This window comes from Bubalus kerabau, chromosome 19 (genome assembly GCF_029407905.1).
Source record: "Bubalus kerabau isolate K-KA32 ecotype Philippines breed swamp buffalo chromosome 19, PCC_UOA_SB_1v2, whole genome shotgun sequence".
NCBI classification, from domain to species: domain Eukaryota; kingdom Metazoa; phylum Chordata; class Mammalia; order Artiodactyla; family Bovidae; genus Bubalus; species Bubalus kerabau.
This window is the reverse complement of record NC_073642.1, coordinates 3,096,012-3,119,202: the sequence shown is the minus strand read 5'-3', so window position 1 is coordinate 3,119,202 and position 23,191 is coordinate 3,096,012. Positions and strand designations below refer to the sequence as shown.

Sequence of the window (23,191 nt, the reverse complement as noted above, 5' to 3'; positions counted from 1 at the left end):
CCATGAAATTAAAAGATGCTTGCTCCTTGGAAGAAAAGCTAGGACCAACCCAGACAGCATATTAAAAAGCAGAGATGTTACTTTGCCAACAAAGGTCCATCTAGTCAAGGCTATGGTATTTCCAGTAGTCATGTATGGATGTTAGAGTTGGACTATAAAGAAAGCTGAGTGCCGAAGAATTGATGCTTTTGAACTGTGTTGTTGGAGAAGACTCTTGAAAGTCCCTTGGACTGCAAGGGATTCCAACCTGTCCATCCTAAAGAAAATCAGTCCTGAATATTCATTGGAAGGACTGATGCTGAAGCTGAAACTCTAGTACTTTGGCCACCTAATGTGAAGAACTGACTCGTTGGAAAAGCCCCAGATGCTGGGAAAGATTGAAGGCAGGAGAAGAAGGGGATGACAGAGGATAATATGGCTAGATGGCATCACCGACTCAATGGACATGAGTTTGGGTAAACTCCAGGAGTTGGTCATGGACAGGGAGGCCTGGTGTGCTGCAGTCCATGGGGTTGCAAAGAGTCAGACATGACTGAGTGACTGAACTGAATTGATATATATGGAAAAGAAATGGAGTGTTATATATATATATATGATATACATATATGTATGTAATATGTATAGATACGGATATATATATATCCAGATAAAGATAGTTCTAGGCTGAGGACCTGAGCCACTGAGGTATTAATACAGTCTCACTCTGTAGTCAAAATGAAGATTCTTTCTTACTGACCTAACCCTAATTAAGTACTGCTGATGCCACTTGCAGCCTCAAATTCTCCTCCTGGTGTGTGCTCTGCTTAGTTGCTCAGTTGTGTTGACTCTCTGTGACCCCATGGACTATAGCCCTCCAGGCTCCTCTGTCCATGGGGATTCTCCAGGCAAGAAAACTGGAGTATGTTGCCATGCCCACCTCCAGGGGATCTTCTCAATCCAGTGATTGAACCCAGGTCTCCCACATTGCAGGTGGATTCTTTACCATCTGAGCCAGCAGGGAAGCCAGTACTTGTCTCCAAATGCCTGTCCCTGTGCATGTATCTTCTCAGCCAAGTATTGTGGTAAAGGAGAATATTATGGTGCTTTCTCAGAGTATTTCTCTTAGGAACCCAGGCATGCCCAAGTCCTGCCCTACCAGTCTCCCTTACTTGAATACTACTCTTCTACTGTGGTAATCAACTGTCAAATCCTAACTAAAAAAAGAATCATAGTGTGTCTTTATTAACATATCTACATATTCCTAATAACTCTCAGTATAGATTCCAACAAATGCTATATCAAAGCACGAAGCTTAGTCCTTTATATTTAAACCCCTGGGACCAGTTTGCTCAGGCTACAAGCAAGAAAGCATAAAAGCAACCATATATTGAGAATGAGATGGCTTGGACTCCAGAGGATTCCCAAGTGAATGTATATACCCTGGCAAATGGAACAAAACACAGAGAGAGAGAAAAGGAGAGAGAAACAACTTCTAACATTCAGTGACTCTGCCTACCAATAAAAGTAATCTAATAATTCTGAAATACTTTTTGTTTCCATGTCTCTTTACTGAAGTATAATCTACATATTATGAAATTCACTCATTGTAAGTGTATAGTTAAAACAATTTTTAGTAAATGTACACAGTTATGCAAACATCATCACAATATAATTTCAAAACAATTGCATCACTCCATGAAGTTCTCTCATGTCCTTTTGCAACTTATCCCTGCTCCCACTCTAGGCAGCCTCTGATCATCTTTGGTCTCTTCAGTTTTCCTTTTTCTAGAAATTTTATACAAATGGAATTATACAATATACAGTGTTTTCTATCTGGATTCTTCCACTTTAGTGCAATGTTTCAACATTTATCCATGTTGTATGTAGCAATCGTTTGATCCTTTTTTATTGTTGATTAGCATACTGTTGTACAGATATACCAGTTGGTGGAGACTTGCATTGCTTCCAGTTTTTGCTATTATGGATAATGCTATATAGACAATTCACATACAAGTCTTGGTGGGGATGTATGTTTTTCTTCCTCATGGACAGAGATCTAGGAGTAGGCCTGGCTGGGGTAGTTGCCAGAACCAGCGTTGGGATCCCAAGAGCCTTTCCCCACCTTCCCAGCTGGCTCCTTTATTTGCTCTTCAGGGAAGCGTGGCCTCCCTTTGCACTCGAGCCCTGGCAGGTGGAAGCAGCTTGTCTTGGACTGGACATGAGAGAAGCGGAACCTCAGAAATGCTGTGGCTTGAGAGACAGAGGCGGTCGGACTGGGCCATCACGTGCCTGCTGACTCCCTCTGGGGTCAGAGACCATCACCGGGCCCAGCAGCCGAATGGTCAGAGCACCCCAGACCTCCACCCTCGCTTCTACGGACTAGCAGGTGGTCCGTGATGTAGATCAGACACAAATTATGTGTGTATTTCAACCCGCTACTTCCTATCCCCACTGTGGTGTGGGGAGGGCTTCATTCGGAGGACAAGTCTCCTGAGAGCAGAGGCTGGCTTAGTCAGCCTCATGCTCCTTACTGACCCCGCGCCTGGCACTCAGCGGCCTCTCCCTAGATGCTGGCTTTCGAATCAGTGCCCTATCAAATAGAACCCAGAAAGTCTGCACAGCTAGATCCCCTGTTCACCCCAGGCCATCCCTGGTCCGTATGCTTGCCTTTCTGGCAGCTTCCCTTCAGCCTGCTGACCTCGGTGTGGGGGACACTGGCGGGCTGCCTGCACCGTGCAGCGTTGTCCCCAGCTCATGTCTTCCCAGGTCGTTCCGTCACGGCACCCTCTACTTGTGAGTGTCTGCGTCTCATGGGCTCTGGCACAGGCTTAGGAACAAAATCGGTGCCCAGTAAATATGAGGGGCCGAGGCGAGTGCAAACAACTTAAATTTCAGAAAAGATGGGAGAATGCCGCACTTTACAGATTCCTTCTGCATGCCAGATATATGAAGGGCAGCAGAATATGTCACCCCAAAATATACCACTTTGGCATAAAGATTACTTTGAACTGCAGGCAGTTGAGAAGGGGGTATAAGAAAAGCTCTCCATTCACTCCGTATTTACCTAAAAGTAGGACGGAAGTTCAGAAAAGTGTCCCTTTACCCTTCTCTACCAGAAAGGACTGAAGTTAATCACGGGAAGTACCTCTAGACCCTTACCAGCTCAGAGACGGCACCAAAGGAATCTACCTAACAAATTTTACTAACAAGACTTTGTCTTTCATGGGTTCCCACTCTGTATTTGCCTTCCCACAATTTGCTGGTGTAGAAATTTAAAGTCCTTTCCCTTTTTTTGGTGCCACTTCTCCAAGTGTATTGTTCTTTTGTTAAGATGCCGCAGAGTCTAGGTTGTAATTATCCCCTTGAGTTACCCGTCACTGGTGCTCCCACATATATGTGCAGTGCACATTACTAATTAACTTCTGTTTCTCAAAAAAAAAAAAACAAAAAAAAAGAAAAGAAAGAAAGAAAAGAAAAGAAATCTAGGAATAGAATTGCTGAGTTATATGATAAGCACATGATTAACTTTCAGGAAAATTCCAAACTACTTTCCAAAGAGGCTGTACCATTTTATATGCCCATCAGAAATTTTTCCACATCTTGGACAATGCTTGATATCATCAACCTTTGTGACCGAAGTCATCCTAGTGGACATGACGTGGTATCTTTTTGTGGTTTTAATTTGAATCTCCATACTAATTATGTTCAATATCTTGTGTTAATTAATTATTTGAATATTATATTTGGTGAAATGGCTATTCAAATATTTGGCCAACTTCAAATTGGATTGTCTATCCTCTTAGTATTGATTTTTAAGAGTTCTTTATATGTTCTGAATATGTCCTTTATTAGATATATAATTTGCAAATATTGTCTCCATTCTGTGGATATTCATTTTACCATTTGTATTTTGATAAGATTTGAAAAAAATTTATGATGTTCAATTTACTGTGTTCTTTTATGGATTGTGCTTTTGGTGTTGTCATACCAAAGAAATCTTTACAAAAATTTTTCTCCTATATTTTCTTCTAGAAAGTTTATCATTTTAGCTCTTATGTTTAGGTCTATGATTCATTTTCAGTTAATTTTTGTCTATGATATAAGCTAAGAGTGTAGTTCACGAATATCCAGTTGTCCCAGCATCATTAGTTTAGAAGACTATGCTTTACCCCATTGACTTGCTCTGGCACTTAGTTGGAGATCACTTGACCATAAAAGTAAATTTATTTGGATACTCTCTATCCTGATTCATCTGTCTATAAATCTAACCTTATAATAACACCAAACTGTCTTATTTACTTTAGCTTTACCATGAAATTTAAAATCATGTAGTATACAAAAGAACAAACAAAAGAACCATTTTTCAAAAAACTATTTTGGCTACTAATTCCACATAAATTTTAGAATAATTTCATTTCTACAAAAAAAGTTTCATTGCATCCACAGATTAACTTGAGAGAGACTTGAAATCTTAAGAAGATTGAATCTTCCAATCTATGCACATGGTATATCTCTCCCTTTATTTAATTCTCATTTAATTTTTTTTAGCAATGCTTTGTAGTTTTCAATGTATGTCTTGCATCCCCCTTGTTAAACTTATCTTAAATATTTTATTCTATGTAAATTTTAAAACCAGCCTGCTAATTTACACAAAATAATGCTGGTGTTTTTGAATCACAATTACATTGAATATGTGCATTGATTCAAATATAATTACGTCTTAAAAATGAGTCAACTAATACATAAAGATGCAATAAATTTTATTTATTTAGAACTTTAATTTCTCCAAGAAATGTTTTGCAATTTTTTATTGAGGAGTAGTATATCTCTTATTACACTTACTAAGTATTTGTTGCTTTTTCAATGCTATAGTAATATTTAAATTATTTTCATTTTCTAGTTTCTTACTGTTAACATATAGAAAAAGCATTAATTTTTATATGTTGGCTTTGTTTCAAACAATCTTGCAAAGTTCCTTACTAATTCTTAAAGTAGGCTTATAGATTCATTTGGATTCTCTTTACTATAGCAAAGTATATAATTTTGTCACCTATGAATAATAATGGTATTACTATTTCCTTTCTAATTTGTATTCTATTTTTTTCATCTTGCCTTATTTCCCTGGCTAGGACCTGCAAGAAAACATTGAATAGAAATGAGAGTGAAAATCCTTGTCTTAATCATGATCTTGAGGGGATGCTCTTAGTCTCTTGCCATCTAGAATAATTTTGTCTGTACCTCCTGACCAATCAGCTAAGTTATTTGCTATTGCTCATGAGTTCATGTGTATCCATACCTTCTCTCTCCATGAAAAATGGATGATGTACCACTCAAAGCTCTACCCAATGAGAGGCTTTCCCCTACCCTACAAAACTGATTTTCATTTTCTCATCACATGAACATCACAAGGTGACTCATTGTGAGTCAAGTTCAGATCTTTTTCTTCTTTGTTAGCTGGTCATACGAAACACTCCACCAGGTCAAAGGTGTGAGCTAAGGGAGCAGGGACATTCAACAGTGGTGAATTCAACAGGGACATTCAACAGTGGTGAATAGCATAGGAATGAGAGACAGATGTTCCTTCAGTTTATTTGTGATGTTTAGATCTGCTTCAGACTGATTATGGATGTATGTATCACTTCCACTGTTGGGATGAATTCATGCTAGTCCTAGCTGGTCTTATGACTGAATTTCAAAAAGATAATATGAAAATAAAAGATCAGAATCTGTATGTTGAAAAGGACCTTACTGTGCTGAACTTGGAAAACTGGTCATCTCCAAATCCTACCTTAGTATATAACTTTTAGACATTAAAAATAAAGAAAAATCTGGACTCCATGCTAAAAGTCAAAGTTCTTACAAAGGACAGAAAATCCAGCTGTCATGAGACTTCTCTAAGGCAACAAAAGTGAAGAAAGAGTGGAGTGACACACACATGAAGATCACAGATAAAACATGGGGATGTCCCTGGTGGCGCAGTGGCTAAGGCTCCATGCTCTCAGCGCCGGGGCCCCAGGTCCCAGCCCCGCTCAGGGAGCTGCATCCCACCTCCCGCATCAAGGGTCCCCTGTTCTGCAACTAAGACCAGACACAGCCACATAAATAAATAGCCTAAATAAAGTTTAAAATTTAAAAAACTATAAAATGTGAACCAAGGAACTTTTTTAGAGCCTATCAAGTTGTCCTTTCAACATGAAGCTATAGGAAAACAGTTTTAAATATGCACAAACTCAGGGAATACTGTATGCCCAATCTTTTCTTGAGGGATTTACTAAAGGACTACTGCTGCTAAGTCGCTTTAGTCGTGTCTGACTCTGTGCAACCCCATAGACAGCAGCCCACTAGGCTTCCTCGTCCCTGGGATCCTCAAGGCAAGAATACTGGAGTGGGTTGCCATTTCCTTCTCCAATGCATGAAAGTGAAAAGTGAAAGTGAAGTCGCTCAGTCGTGTCCGACTTCTAGCGACCCCAAGGACTGCAGCCTACCAGGCTCCTCTGTCCATGGGATTTTCCAGGCAAGAGTACTAGAGTGGGTTGCCATTGCCTTCTCCTTACTAAAGGACAACCTTTACTAAACCAAGATATAATTAAGGAAACATCAGTAAAAAGACTCATTATAAGATTCAATGCATTTAATTATAGCTCTAACCCTAAAACAAACTGCTGACTAGATGTAAGAATAGTATGTAAAAATATGTTATTACAAAATAGAACTAACACCATTTTTAGAATAAGAAGAGAAGGAAGAGAGAAGAGGGAAAGTAGAATATGCTCATTTATTGCAATATAGGCAGTAGGTAGAATTCAAAGGATACTGCACAGCTGATGAAATCAAATAGTAGAAATCTCAATAAAGGATCCCAAAGAGATTATATATAGAATCAGTGTAAGGTTTTCTCTATCATAATTTTGTTGTTGTTGTTGTCATTCAGTAGCTCAGTCATGTCTGACTCTGCACCCCAGGGACTGTGGCACACCAGGCTTCCCTGTCTTACACCATCTCCTGGAGCTTGCTCAAACTCATGTCCATTGAGTCAATGATGCTACCCAATCATCTCATCCTATGTTGTCCCCTTCTCCTTCTGCCTTCAATCTTTCCCAGTGTCAGGGTCTTTTCCAATGAGTTAGTTCCTTGCATTAGGAGGCCAGAGTATTGCAGTTTCAGCTTCAGCATCAGTCCTTCCAATGAACATTCAGGGTTGATTCCCTTTAGGATTGATTGGTTAGATATCCTTGCTATCATAATTTATATTTCTTAAATACCTAAAGAAATAAACTTAGTAAATACAAAGAAACAAGGAACAATAATAAGGATATACATATATATATATTATATATACATATAAATATATGTGTTGTAGCTTTATTTCTATAAAAGGAAACTCAGGAAAGATACACTTAAAAAATAAAAGTGGCTACTTATAGAGAGTGGGTGGGAATGGGGCTGAAAGGGTGGGAATTACAGTGAAACATCTCCAAGTATGTCTTTTATGTAGTTTTGATATTTGAAACATTAAAATGTTTTACATATTTAAAACTAATGTAGATGAAAGAATCAAGCCCTAAAATTCCTACAGACATAAACAAAAAACTATGTATCACTAATAAGAATTAATTCAAGAAACTTCTGAACATAACACTCTGAACATCTTTATGGAAATTTAGTTTAAGGACTGAAAGAATTGCAAAGAAATCTGGAACTTAGTACATTTGTAGTTGATAGTGGTATTGGTCATTTGTGTGTACTATAAGATAGAGAATGTGATAAATATATTGGGTTCTCATTGTGGGAGAAGAGAAATAAATATGGAACGAGAGAAGATGTGAAAGAACTCAGCGTTGTTGGATATGAAATATCATTATGCATATATATATATATTCCATAAATATAGGAATTGAAGAAATGACAAGTGAGATGCGATGACTAGTGCCCACTTTACTAACAGGAACCAGGTTTCTGAGAAATGACTGAGTCCAGTTCTGGGACAGAAAAAGTGACTCATTGAACCAAAATCAAAGATATGGTCAGACTGATAAGGACATGTCAAAAGTATACACAATTGGTTTCAAATCTAGGCCAATCTGAGCACCAAAAAGAATAATGATGTAATGTATTATGCCATATGGAATAAAAAGAGATGCTATGAATCCGCATTAATACTAAACAAAAGTGGTGGTTGGGAGGACAAGATCTTCTTTACTGAAGAAAACATCTAATATACATAGAAGGAATGGAGGAAAAATTATGATTGTATAGCCATCAGTGTAAAATTCATTCAGGCAATGATGCTGAAATTAGTGGGTAAAATATTGAAATGTCTAATTTTCAAAATATCACCACTCAAATAACTTATCAATTATAATATATACTTGCTAGTTGCCCATACTGGATGCTTGATTGATAGTAGGTTTATCAACTTTATTCATTATCTCCCTTCCCTAACTTATTTCCTTACTTCCCTACTGTTTTTTGGGAATCAGTTCCCAAAGATACTGCTGCTGCTGCTGCTGCTGCTGCTAAGTCGCTTCAGTCGTGTCTGACTCTGTGCGACCCCATAGACGGCAGCCCACCAGGCTCCCCCGTCCCTGGGATTCTCCAGGCAAGAACACTGGAGTGGGTTGCCATTTTCCTTCTCCAATTCATCAAAGTGAAAAGTGAAAGTGAAGTCGCTCAGCGGTGTCCAGCTCTTTGCGACTCCATGGATTGCAGCCTACCAGGCTCCTCCTTCCACTGGGGGTTTCCAGGAAAGAGTACTGGAGTGGGTTGCCATTGCCTTCTCCGCCCAAAGATACTACTTGCACCCAAATCATTTTGTCAAGATCTGTTTCTGGGAGAATCCCAAATTAAAACAGTTTCATCCATTCACCCACTCATTCATAAGCATTTTTTGAGCATTTGTATTGTGTTAGGCACTGAGCTGCCCAGGTGGTACTAGTGGTAAAGAACCTGCCTGCCAATACAGGAGATGTGGAATTGCTCCTGGGGTTGGGAAGATCCCCTGGAGGAGGACATGGCAACTCCAGTATTCTTGCCTGGATAATCCCATGGACAGAGGAACCTGGCAGGCTACAGTCCATAGGATTGCACAGAGTTGGACACGACCAAAGCGACCTAGCACAAGCATGAGACACTGAGCCAAGTCCTGAGCAACACACTGTATCTTAAATCATTACAATATCATCAGTTTTATAGATGAAAACTTGAAGTGTAAAGAAGATAAGCAACTGGTCCCAAATCACACAATCAGAATTGAGTACTGTAAGGGAACAGGGGCAGAGCAGGCCAGCTGAGGCTTTCAGAAGCCCTGTTTGAACTGAACAGTATGGAAAAGGAGGGACGAGGAGCTTTCTGTTCAGGTAGCAATTTAAAAATACTCTTCTTACAATACTTTTAGGAACTAATGAATAAAAAGTGATGACTGGAAAATTGAGAAAACATTTCAATGAAACATATTTTTGAAATTCTAAAAATTTATCTTTGTCTTCTGGGAAAGCAGACACACGTACACACACACACACACACACACACACACACAACTGGATTTACACCCTAGCTCTATTAGGTTTTAGGCATGGAACATCAACATGTTACTTATTTTAAGCTCAATTACCTAATCCATGAAATGTATAATATCAAAGATTGTTGTCAGAATTATTATGATTTATTTAAGAAACTAGCATTTAATGGGTTCACAAATGAAATTTGTGGAAATAAATTCATTTCAGCAACTTTGCATTAAGTACTGAAATAACAGTTGCAATCAGTATCATGCTTAGCAGGAATTATTAGGTTGGTGCAAAAGTAATTGCAGTTATGCTTTGTTGAACTTTGCTGTTTGATATTGGAATACATTCTTAAATAAATGTGGTTATACTTAGATCATTTTAATGCACATTTCTTGCTTTATGCTTTTTTTGCTGATGACTTATTACTTGTTGTGTATTATATATGTATTTTAGACTTGGGAAATGTTAGACAAAAAGCAAATTTAAGCAATTTTCTTATTCAAGTTCAAAATGAGTTGTAAAGCAGCAGAGACAATTTGCAACATCAACAACACATTTGGCCCAGGAACTGCTAATGAATATACAGTGCAGTGGTGGTTCAGGAAGTTTTGCAAAGTAGATAAGGCCCTCCAAGATGAGGAGGATAGTGGCCTGCCATCAGAAGTTGATAACAATCAGTTGAGAGGATCATCGAAACTGATCCTCTTACAACTAACTACAAGAGAAGTTGCCGAAGAACTCAATGTCAACCATTCTAAGGTCATTCGGCATTTGAAGTAAATTGGAAAGGTGAATAAAGCTTGATAAATGGGTGTCTCATGAGCTGACTGGAAATCAAAAAAAGTCATCCTTTTGAAGTGTTGTCTTCTCTTATTCTATGTAATGAGTTTCCCGATTGGATTATGACGTGCGATGAAAAGTGGATTTTATATGACAATCAGTGATGACCACCTCGGTAGTTGGAGTGAGAAGAAGCTCCAAAGCACTTTCTAATGCCAAAAAAATGTGGGTTTTTGCACCCAAAAATGATCATGGTCACTGCTTAGTGGTCTGCTGCTGGTCTAAGCAACCACATCTTTCTGAATCCCAGTGAAACCATTAGGCCTGAGAAGAATGCTCAGCAAATTAATGAGGTGCACAGAAAACTGCAATTCCTGCAGCCAGCATTGGTCAACAGAAAAGGCCCAATTCTGCACGACCAATGCCCAACTGCATGTCACACAACCAACATTTCAAAGTTTGAATGAATCAGGCTATGACATTTTGCCTCATCCTCTATATTCACCTGACCTCTCTCTGACTAGTTCTTCAAGCATCTTGACAACTTTTGGCAGGGAAAATGCTTCCACAACCAACAGGAGGCAGAAAATGCTTTCCAAGTGTTTGTTGACTCTCAAAGCATGGATTTTTATGATACAGGAATAAGCTTATTTCTTGTTGGCAAAAGTGTGTTTGTAATGGTTCCTATTTTGTTATGGTTCCTCATTGTAATGGTTCCTATTTTAATTATTATAATAAAGATGCATTTGAGCCTATTTACAATGTATTACAGACTGAAACTACAATTATGTTTGCACCAATCTAATAAAAAGAAGCAATATAAAATATTTCATGTCATGAATAATATCTACATTACTATCTTATAAAAACTTTGTCTTTTTATAAGGATGGTTTACTGTCACAAAACAAAACTAAAAACAACAAAAAGAAGGCAAGTTTTATTTCAAGCAATACCAAAAAAAAATCCAATAGTAAATTTTTATCATTTTGGTAATTTTGTATTCTGTTGTTAGAGTCAAGCAAGAATAAAAAAATATTGCTTATCAATTGCAAACTATATTCATGATTCTTACCTTGCTAGATATTTTTAGTTGAGGTTCCCCCCCAAACCAGTAAGTACAGTTGTCTGCACTATTTTTAATAACAAAGATTTTATTTAACCAGTGTTTTCCTTTGATACAAAAAATTATTAGAGTTCCTGTAAGAATCAGTATGATATATCTTAAAAATGGTATTAGAGATAGAATTCAGCATGAATGCAGCAACCACCATTCAATCAAATGCCTCTTTTCCAGCTACTCTCCAGTTGGGTGAGGCAGGCAAAAAGACTGAAATGACCACAGTCAAAGCATGATTTAATGACTTCCAGGTTTTTGCTTGAATGACTTCTTAAGTAGTCTTAGATACATCTGCAGTCAGGGAAAATTAGTCGTTGAATAAGTTACAGATTTAAGAGAATTGTGTAAGTTTGGATGTCCCTGGTGGTCTAGTGGCTGGGAGTCTGAGCTCCCAGTGCAGGCTGCCCTGGTCAGGGAACGCACGTGCTGCCACAGAGACCCTGCATGCAGCAACTAAAAATGGAAGAGTTGAGAGCTGCAAATAAGACCTGACACCGTCAGATAAATTTAAAAAAGAATTTTGTAGGTTATCTTGTTCACTATCTTATTTTTATACATAATATTAAGGTCCTGAAAGTTTAAAGACTTATATTGTTGCTTACGTAGTTGCTGGAGTTCACAAGTTAAAACATCGTACAATAAATTTGCCTGATTTTTCTGTCCCTACTAAATTGTACAGGCAGACAGCTCTGCACCTTGTATCTCTGCTTGACTCAACTGAAAAGCAAAATATGCAAAGATACACTACTTTACCATACATTAGCTCATTCATTCAAACACTTTTTGAGGACGTGCCAAGTTTCAGCTACTGAGATACACACTGGGAACAAAAAGGAAGCCAAAGGGACTCTCCTGTCTCAAGGAACTTGAGTGGAGATAGAACTGTAAGCACAGCACAGCATGAATGCGAAAAGTGACATGACAGGAAGAACTGGTGTGAGCAACAATCCCACCTGAAAAGGTTAGAGAGGCTCCTCAGAGGAGGTGCTTGGAGTTGTCTACAAGAACAAACTGCAGGCAAAAGGGCTCCAAATGACTATCGAGTTTGTATCACTTCAAGAAGTATCCATGAGGGGAGTGGAAGGAAATAGGGCTAGGAGGCAGGCCCCATCTCCAGTAGGCCTTGTTCTTGGAGTTTGAACACTTTGATATATTCAAGCCACTGATATATTCAAGCAAGGGAGCATTAAGATTCACGTTTCTTTAAAAAACATTCCATCTACATGTATATGTATGGCTGAGCCCCTTTGCTATCCATCTGAAACTATCATACATTGTGTGATATGTATAGCTAATTGGCTATACTTCAATATAAAATAAAAGTTAAAAAAAAATTCCATGATGAGGAGCTTTTTTCCCATCCAGGAAAGTACTGTATCAGCATTGTGTTAGGGCTACAATAATAATAAGATAAGATGTCCCTGACGTTCTAATACTTCTGAAGCTTATATTCTGGTTCAAGTAAGAAACACTAAGGGTCTAAATTATGGTAGCAGCAGTGGAAGGAAATGGATGTTATGATAATAATAATGATATTATTATTGAATGGATAATGAATAACAATAATAGTGACTACTACCATTTATTGAGCACTTCCCATATACTAGGCACGAAACACTTCACAGGTACTGTCCCTGTTCACTCTCCACAGCAGCCTGATGAGGCTACTACCATTTTTCCTACTTCACTGATAAGGAAACAGAGAGATTAATTGAATATTTAATTAAAGTCTTTATATTTGGTAAGTGGCAGTACTGGGATTTCCATGGGATAATAAAAAGCTCATCTTTACTGAGCTTATACTACGTACCCACTCATTCTAGGTGCTTTTATGTGTATTAACATTTAATCCTCATGACAACCCCATCTTACAGATGAGAGGCCCAAATCAGAGAGGGGTTTATGATTTTAGTCAGCATTTTTGCAGTTGTTAATAAATTGTGAGCCTATGCTCTTAACCACTTTGCTACGCTAATTCTAAAACCAATGTGTTAAGGCACACATAACTTTGCTTCCTAACTGCCTTCAGATTGAGGAAGAGAAAGTCTGCTGCTCCTGCTGCTGCTAAGTCGCTTCAGTCGTGTCTGACTCTGTGCGACCCCATAGACGGCAGCCTACCAGGCTCCCCCGTCCCTGGGATTCTCCAGGCAAGAACACTGGAGTGGGTTGCCATTTCCTTCTCCAATGCATGAAAGTGAAAAGTGAAAGTGAAGTCGCTCAGTCATGTCTGACTTGTAGCGACCCCATGAACTGCAGCCTACCAGGCTCCTCTGTCCATGGGATTTTCCAGGCAAGAGTACTGGAGTGGGTTGCCACTGCCTTCTCCGAAGAGAAAGTCTAGGATTACTAATACTATGACTGGGGACTACCACAGATGGTGGAGTCATCAATCAAGTCAGGGAATGTAGGATGATTTCATTCAACCCTAACTACAGATGCCTACATTCAGCTGCTTCCTTGATTTCATTTGGATATAAGGATACAAAGTTAGCTGCAGTGAAAGGTATCTAGAGTAACCATGGCTTATTACAGGGTTAGGAACTCACACCAAAGTTCACACTGGTATACAAGTTGTGACTCAGAAAATCCTTGGGGCCCATCCTATTGCTCTAGCTCACAACCCTACCACACTCCAACCATCAGAAATGGACAGAGAGAAAGGAGCATCTCATTTCTTTTACAGTATGATCGTGAAGTTGCTCACATCATTTCTGCTCACATCCCACTAGCCAGAACAGTGACACGGCTACACCTAGAGAATTTATTATAGGAAACCATGGATCTGGCCAGGTGTGCTACTATCATGGATGAAGAGGAGAGTGCACTTTAGGGGCCAACTAGCAATCACTCTGTACTGCAGACATACAGGCATCTCAAATTTAACATTTTAAAAAACCAATTCCTGCTTATTCTTCCAAAACCCTCTTTTCTTCACAATTATCCACATCTCAGTGAATGACGGAAAATGGGGCACAGTCAGCAGTTTGATTTCAGATGTGAATGAATGTGAGGTGAATGTAGGACATTCAGTACAAATTTCCAATAAGCAGTTGAAGATAGATGTCTGAAATTTCTGAGTGAGGTCAGTGTCCAAGATTCAGACTCAGATTTCTGACTGACATAAGTGATCTCTGGTGGCTCATTCAGTCAAGAATCTTCCTGCAGTGCAGAAGACCTGGGTTTGATCCCTGGGTCAGGAAGATCCCTGGAGAAAGGAATGGCAACCCACTCCAGTATTCTTGCCAGAATTCCATGGACAGAGGAGTCTGGTGGGCTACAGTCCATGGGGTTGCACAGAGTTGGACACAACAGAGCAAGCACTCATGCACACACACAGAATATACATAAACAAGTTTTGTGAGCAACTGTGTAGAAATGGTGGGTCAAGAGTATCAAAAGCAGAGAAGACTAGCATTGTGTAAAGAAGATTTGAGAAGGAGTAATCTAAGACACAGGAGAAGAGGATGGAGATCTCAGCATGATGGAATCAAAGGAGCAGTTTCCAGTAGATTAGCAATGTGGAAGGCTGCAAAGAGGTCAGATACCATGAAAATTGAAAAGCAACATTTAAATTTGGTCATTATGCCATTACTGACATAAATACAAGCAATATATGTAGTAAAATGGGAGCAAATACTACATTTCAGTAGTTGAAGAGGGACTTGGAAGCAAACGGCAATCTGATAGCTCTTCCAAAATGAACAAAGTTAAGAGGAGAATTAATGAATAGGAGAAGGAATTAATAGGAGAGGGATTAAGTCTTGAGACGCACATAACTCCCATATACATTAGCTCTAGAAAGGAAGAAGAATGGCTCATGCTTTAAGACAGAAGATCAAGGGAAGTGCAAATTTGGGTAATCTGTAGGAACAAAGGTCAACGAGTGAAGGAGTTTATGCCTGGAGTCTGTAATGATAAACGGTCACTACTGCTAGTTCTAAGCACTACAATTTGCTGAGCACTTGTCCTGTCAGGCAATGGTCTTCACAGAATTTTGCTACAACAGTTTCTTAAATATGGAGAGCTACTGTCAGGAAGCAACAGTTAGAAATGGACATGGAACAGACTGGTTCCAAATAGGAAAAGGAGTACGTCAAGACTGTATATTTGTCACCCTGCTTATTTAACTTATATGCAAAGTACATCATGAGAAATGCTGGGCTGGAAGAAGCACAAGCTGGAATCAAGATTGCCGGGAGAAATATCAATAACCTCAGATATGCAGATGACACCACCCTTATGGCAGAAAGTGAAGAGGAACTAAAAAGCCTCTTGATGAAAGTGAAAGAGGAGAGTGAAAAAGTTGGCTTAAAGCTCAACATTCAGAAAACGAAGATCATGGCATCTGGTCCCATCACTTCATGGGAAATAAGATGGGGAAACAGTGGGAACAGTATCAGACAAAATCACTGCAGATGGTGACTGCAGCCATGAAATTAAAAGATGCTTACTCCTTGGAAGGAAAGTTATACCCACCTAGATAGCATATTCAACAGCAGAGACATTACTTTGCCAACAAAGGTTCTTCTAGTCAAGGCTATGGTTTTTCCAGTGGTCATGTATGGATGTGAGAGTTGGACCGTGAAGAAAGCTGAGCGCTGAAGAATTGATGCTTTTGAGCTGTGGTGTTGGAGAAGACTCTTGAGAGTCCCTTGGACTGCAAGAAGATCCAACCAGTCCATTCTGAAGGAGATCAGCCCTGGGATTTCTTTGGAAGGAATGAATCTGAAGCTGAAACTCCAGTACTTTGGCCACCTCATGTGAAGAGTTGACTCATTGGAAGACTCTGATGCTGGGAGGGATTGGGGGCAGGAGGAGAAGGGGACAGAGGATGAGATGGCTGGATGGCATCACTGACTCGATGGACGTGAGTCTGAGTGAACTCCGGGAGTCGGTGGACAGGGAGGCCTGGCATGCTGCAATTCATGGGGTCGCAAAGAGTCAGACACGACTGAGCAACTGAACTGAACTGAACTGAACTCATATACTGAAACCCTAGTCTTTTTCTACAGTTGTGTGTGTAACATTTTGATGTAACCTAAATATAGCAACAGTAACTTTCATCCCACTGTATCTGACCATTTTTTGTTCTATTCTTTCAGCTTCCTCCTGATCCCAGAGGCATGCTAGGGAATAAAAAATTGTCTATGCATTTTGATTCATCTGTTGTGACTCACATCAAAAAGAAATTCTGAGCACCAAAACAGCCATTTAAAAAAAACACAAAACTTCATCAGCAATCTAGAGCAAACTTTCGTAAAAACTGTTGGGTTATTTTGAAAAAAATGTCATTTTACTGGTGTGATTTCCTCTTGGACTGTGAATACTTGAGGGCAAGGATAGGGATTGTTGATCTTTTATTGTTTTCAAAGCCTGGCACAGATCTTGGTAAACAGTAGAAGTTCAAAGTTTGTTAAAGGAATTAATGAGCTATATGAAAAAAAATTAAACCGCTCCTTTAACTTTACACTGAAATGGGAAACTTAGAAACTACTGGGTCTCATTTTGCGTAGAATAATCAAACAGATTTATTACTTAACTTAGTAGGTAATAAGTTGTTTTCCTGGGAAAACATACCTGAAGGAAAATATGGGTCTGACTTGGGAAAAAATTTATTCATAAAAACTGATATATATGGAGATGGAACACTATTAGGATTCTAAGGATTCCTGACAAAGTTCATGTTGCTAATTTCTACCAGCAAAATTTTTTCTTTTTTTTCTTTTTTTACTTTACAATATTGTATTGGTTTTGCCATACATCAACAAATTTTTGAAATTTGAAAATGAACAAGGCAAAGAGTACAGTGGGTTTTTGAAATAAGTCTGACATAGGTAAGAATGCCTATTTAATATTAACAAGCTAAAAGGGCTATATTTCTCCAGATTCCAAGGAGGAATTGGGATCCTTTTTGACCTTAGTAAAGAATCAGCATTTAAGACATTTAACTAAGAGCAGGTTTCTCTTGTCTTTAATTTTCTTGGAACTCAGGGTTTTCTGCCATGTTTGATATACTTATTATTTTTAGACTTACATTTCATTTAATTTTTACTTAACAGGAAATAGAATTGCTAAAAGAATCTTCACATGCTAGATATTGTAGTAACATTTTAATACCATCTTTAAAATTTCTCATTTGCCTATTTTGATAACATGCAAAGATAAATCCTTGACACTAATTTTAACTAGTCTCGCCCATAAAACGTAGCTGAGTTTCCAAATGCGAATCTGTAATTGAAAGAAATGAAAAAAGAATAAGGAACGAAGTTAAAATTGGACACGACTTAACACTGTCATTTATCATTAGTTATTTCAGAATGGGCTTCCCTGGTGAATTATCCCTTAATAATTTAAAATTGCACTTGATTATTTTTCTTTTTTTGTTGGGAAGCAGTATGTGTGTGTATACATATATATATGATTCTATAAAACAGATGGTCTAAGAATGACAGTTAAATTCACTACTATATATGGCTGTTGATATACAAAGTTTGAATACTAGATAAAAAGGATTTTTGCTGCTAAGTGCATAAAATACAGTCTTTTATGCACTTAGCAGCAAAAGCCGCAAATCTTAAGACTGAATTGTTAGTGACCCCATTGTAGCTTTGCTAGTAAGTGCTTCAGAGTCCTAACTCAAGACGCACGGCTTTACATGGATTCAGTCAAACAGATCAGAATTAGCCTGTATCCATCTGGGGTCAATCAAAGGGCCACTTTCTCTTTATCGACAATCTACGGAATGTCAAAATTGCAAGAGACAGGGTTTACCTTCCCGTAAACTAGTGACAGACCATTTGCAGGCAAAGTCCTAAGCAGATGACCTTGGTCCCTTGAAAGAAAGCTGGTCCGCACTCTCGGCCTACTACTGCAATGTTTACAAAAGCACAAAGGGGTCGGGGTCGGCGACCTAGAATATGAAGGGCTCTATCCCACTGCGAGGTTGGCAGCTACCAAAACCGCTTGGCGAAATTTCGGAAGCGATTTCCCAACAAAATCGGGAACGTCCAACTTCAAGCACGTTCCCTGGTTAGATAGCCCACAGGGCTCTCCAACAGTCCGGAGGGCTTCAGGGGATGTCCCAAGTGTACCGCCTGCTTTCTGTCAGGGAACAGACCGCTGGGGCTTTAAAGAGGAACTGCCCCCTCTATTCGGTGCAAAGATGGCGACCGTCCCTAGTGGGACTGCGAGGAGCAGCCAGCGAGCCACTTCCCTTTCCCAGCCGCCTTTGCGCTGCGACGACGGCAAGCAGGAGGGGGGCGGAGCCGACGATTTGGGGCGGAGCAGAGCGCGGCGCCCTCCCGCGCGCTCCCCGGCCCCGCCCCGCGCCCCTGCGTCCAGGCAGGGAGCCCTCGCCGGGCCAGGCGGTGCGCGCTGCCTGCCGGGATACTCGGCCCGCCCAGCCAGTCCTCCCGGCTTGCGCCGCGGCCGCGAGATCCGCGTTTTTTCCAAGATGGTGGCGCTCGGCTCGGGGTGACTGCAGGAGAGGTAGAGCCCGACTCGCCTTCGCGGGAGCATCGACACAGCGCCCTCCGCTCACTTGCGCACCCCTCCTCTGCGTAGCCCTCAGCCGGCTCGGGCGCTCGCCATCCGCCGCCGCGCCGACTTGCGCTTCGCTTCTGCCGACGGGCGCTGAACCCGCGGGCGGCTGCGCCTCCCTCGGCTTCTCCGAGCCCTACAGGAGGGCCCCTCGGCGCTCGCTCTGAGCCCCGCAGGCGGGCCCTGTGACCCCCGGTGCGGACGGACAGCGGTGGAGCGGCGGCGGGCGGCGGGCGCGGGGCTTTTTGCGGCCGCTGCGCCCCCTTTCCCGGTCTCGGACTCCGGAGAACGAAGCGCGGGTCCCGCATGAGCGCCGGCGGTGGCGGCAGCGACAGGGAACGAGGCGGTGGCGGGCGGAGGCGGCGGGCGAGGGCGACGACGACCAGCGAGGCGGCCGCTGCTGCGGGGGCCGCGGCCCAGGCGCGGGGGCGACGACAGGTCAGTGCGGCCGAGGACGGCCTGCGCCGGGGAGGACGGGCCCGGGCCGGCGGCTCCCGCTTTGTCCCCGCGGCCGCCCGAGTGCCCTGCGGGGCCGGTCCCGGCGAGGGCAGGGACGCCCGCCGCCTCCGGGGCGGGTGCGCAGGGCGCGCGGTCTGGAGAGGCCGGTGCCAGGACTAGGCCTCTCTCTGCCCGCCGCGGCGGCCGCTGTGACTGTCAGTCCTGGCTGGGCGCCGCCGGAGGGAGGGTTTCGTCGCCCGAGAGGACGCGAGCGGGCCCGGGGCGGGGCGTGCGGGCAGTCGGTAGGTGGCCCTTCTCGGAGCGGGCTCGCCCCTCCGGCCCGGGCCCAGGGCTATGGGCCGGCTGGCCTCCTCCGCCCTAGGGGAGCTCTGACTCTCGCCGTTTTCGGGGTCTGGGCCTTACGGGTGAAGAAGTGTTTAGATGTGTGGTTTGGCGGGTTGGGGTTTTTTGGGGGGTGGACTCTTGGGGAGGGAGGGCGAATGAAGTGGTAAATAGAGCGTAAGGATTGTGTCCACAGAACTCATCGCGATTCTGAAATTAAACCTGAGCTACTGGGTTTGCTGGAAACATTAAATGCAAACCTTCAGCTCCCTCTCCCCCCCGCCCCGCTTTTTTTCCAGTTGTGAAAATAAAAGGGACTCGTAATGGTGTTGGAGGGTTTTGCTGTTAATGCGACAGACGTTTTAGTTTTAGTCCATAAAATTGTTAAAAGTAATTTTAATATGGACGCTGTTTGGTTAGTCTTACGATCCTTGAAAGATAATATAGTTTCCGAATTTTTTTAAAAATCCTGTGCACATGTTAAAAAATAATTACAAAGCCTGTTTGGTATTATACTTATTAAGTGGTTAGGGTGCTGCTGAAAAGGTAAAGTAATGGCATATGGGGGATTTACAATCCAAAGTTACCTTCCATCAATCAGAAGGGAATTCGGGTATGACCCGTAATTTCAGATCATTCCACTGTCTGCAATATTGAAGAAAAGGAAATTACTCCAGATTTTTGGCGGGGACGTGGGGGGCGGAGAAGGGAGGTTTAAATGGAAATGACCTAAACTTCAGAAGTGCATCTGTTAAAAAGTTTCCTGTGAAATGCACTTGAAGTACCCAGTAAATCATGTCAAATGAATTGGACAAGAAGGATGAGAAGTGTTTATCTCACACCTCTTGACTAGTAAGTACCCTTACCTAAGAGATTGTTTTGTAAACCACGTGAAAAAGTTTAGGAAGATAAAAAAGAAGTGGAAATAACTTTAGAATTAGATCCTGCTTATAAATCTGACCTACATAATCACATTTTTAATGAAATGAATATTAATGATGATGCTGATAAAGCCCTAAGAATGACCAGAACCCCGTTAAGCTGGTAATCATGACAGAACAGAAACAAGAGGTGGCTTCAAGAAATAATGATGTCTGTTTATAAAATTACAATGTAAACTATGAAAGTCTTACTGTGTCAGTATTTGCTAACTAGCATTAATGTGGTTAGTAGCATGTACACCATCCTCTGACATTGCTGGGTTACTGAGGAGTTTTAGCTTTACACAGAGATGCAAATTACAATATTGTAATTCCTTTTCACAAGTTTTATGAGCTGCTTTTCTTTCTTATTTCTTAAATTTGCGGGTTTTTTTTTTCATGTTTTAAAAAATAACTTGTGTAGTTAGTCAGAAGTGAAAGGAAGATACGTTGTCATCCCACTTGCCCAGCCCATTTCACAGGATTTGTTGGGTACCTAACTGGTGTCTCTGACGTGTAACATTTAATCAGTTTTATTCCCCACACTATAGATCGTTTCTAAATGACTCCTCCACTCTCCCTTCCAAAAACAGTCCTCTCTCCCCTTAAATATTTGGAATAATTTATTGTTTCTCTCAATATGCAGTCAGTGGAATAATCCAAAACTTTGGATCAAAACCTAAATTTTTCAGCCTGAGCACTTGAAATGGTACTTACAAGTAAGTTTCTATTTTCTTAAATGATTGCTTGTCATGTTCTTCAGTCATGTTTTGCCCTTTTGTTTAGACCTATACTTGTATAGGTCAAAATGTAGAAACATGACATTAAGTACATATGCAGCTATTAAAAAATTTTCTCATTTTTATGAAGACGGATTTTCAGAAGTGATTTTTTTTTTTTTTTTTTTCAGTTAAAATGCTTGGGTAAAGTCTTAGATGCTCTTTTCATGATGATTCAGGACAACAAAGCTTTGGCTGATTTTGGCAGTCCGTGCTCTCTCTCCACTTAAAATGTAAAGTCTAAAAACCGAAGACCTTATGGTGTGTATAGTGAAAATAGCTTTGGAATTAGATGCTACTTCTGATTCTGGCTTTCCCTAGTTGTCTGACACTTGACAAGTGACTTAATTTTGAGCTGCAAGTTTTGTCATCTGTAAAATGGGGTGGTGAAGCTTAGAGTTGTGAGGATTAAAGTATGTGAAATGCCCATCACGTAGGCACATCCAAGTATTATCCTTTGATGTCTTCTTGCTCAGTTTTTCTAAATGTTTTTAAATCACCTTATCTATAGTGGACTCTAGCATATTATCCTCTACATTGTTTTTTTTGCTCACTGGTTTTGAACTCAGTCTTTAAGGGCAAGGACTCCTGTTGTTTACCAGAGAGTGTGTGACCAGAGTATGGGTGACTTAGTTATCAGTAAATAGTTAGCTAACATTTATTAGGCATCTACTGTGGCTACTCTGAGCTGAGCTAGGTGTAAGGACTATAAAGACAAGACTTATGTCTCTGTCTTTTGAAAGTGCGCAGTCCTAGTGACATCCTCCACGTAACACCATGTTTTGTGAAAGTCTGTCAAACAATGGAACTGCATTCTCCTGGCGCCCTTCTAATCCTTCGGCAGGTCTGTGGACTCAATGCCTCCTACTCCCAGCTCTTTTCTAAAGAATATTGCTGCACTCCTTCCTTTATATACTGTCTGTCACATGTTAGATTCTTCATATTTCAGTCCCAATCCTCCACTCCAATCTGGCACATAGTGTGAGTGTGTGTGTGTATATATATATATGTATAAAGAAAATAAACTTACTTTGGCAGTTGCCTGTATGTACTCTGGTATTTTTCTGAGATGATTGTCATTCTGTCATCTGGTTATAAATTCATAGGAGTTGTAGGCCTGAAAGTGAAAGTCACTCAGTTGTATCCAATTTTTTGCGACCCCATGGATTATACAGTCCATGGAGTTCTCCAGGCCAGAATACTGGAGTGAGTAGCCTTTCCCTTCTCTAGGGGATCTTCCCAACCCAGGTCTCCACAATTGCAGGCGGATTCTGTACCAGCTGAGCCACAAGGGAGACCCAAGAATACTGGAGTGGGTAGCCTATCCCTTCTCCAGGGGATCTTCCCGACCCAGGAATCAAACTGGGGTCTCCTGCATTGCAGGTGGATTCTTTACCAACTGAGCTATCGGGGAAGCCCATTGTAGGCCTAAGTGGGGCTATTCTTGTTTTATATATGAGGAAATTGAATTGCAGACCTTTAAAATGATTTTCTTAAAGTCACCAGGTGGCAGAGCCAGGGCACATTTTGAGCCTCTGGACCCTAGTTCAGGACTCTGCACACAATGGTACTGTTTTGTCCTATCTGTTGGGAGGAGTGTTAAACTTGGCTTTGAGAATACTCACCCACCTTTTTGCAATTTCATGTTTTCTATAATAGAGTTGACTCATTGGAAAAGACTGATGCTGGGAGGGATTGGGGGCAAGAGGAGAAGGGGACGACAGAGGATGAGATGGCTGGATGGCATCACTGACTCGATGGACGTGAGTCTGAGTGAACTCCGGGAGTTG

General features: G+C 41.0%; 2 protein-coding genes across 8 annotated transcripts in view; one reads left to right on the top strand and one right to left on the bottom strand.

Annotated features, from left to right (window-relative positions):
- Positions 1-11,158: 11,158 nt before the first annotated feature.
- On the bottom strand, positions 11,159-22,822 carry LOC129634479 (translation initiation factor IF-2-like). The gene is made up of 4 exons (XM_055556737.1): positions 22,798-22,822; positions 19,588-19,772; positions 18,155-19,515; positions 11,159-17,611 (listed from the first exon to the last, which is right to left on the bottom strand). The coding sequence occupies exons 1-3, from the start codon at positions 22,820-22,822 to the stop codon at positions 18,559-18,561; spliced, it is 1,167 nt and encodes a 388-aa protein (XP_055412712.1). The 3' UTR covers positions 11,159-17,611; positions 18,155-18,558.
- UBE3A (ubiquitin protein ligase E3A) overlaps positions 18,845-23,191 on the top strand; it is a 94,433-nt gene continuing 90,086 nt past the window's right edge. For 4 of the 7 annotated variants that reach the window (XM_055555741.1, XM_055555737.1, XM_055555739.1 and 1 more), the window contains exon 1: positions 18,845-19,360. The gene's annotated coding sequence lies outside the window, so the exon portion shown is untranslated. The remainder of the gene's footprint in view (positions 19,361-23,191) is intronic. The other 3 variants (XM_055555744.1, XM_055555743.1, XM_055555742.1) reach the window with 1 other exon arrangement.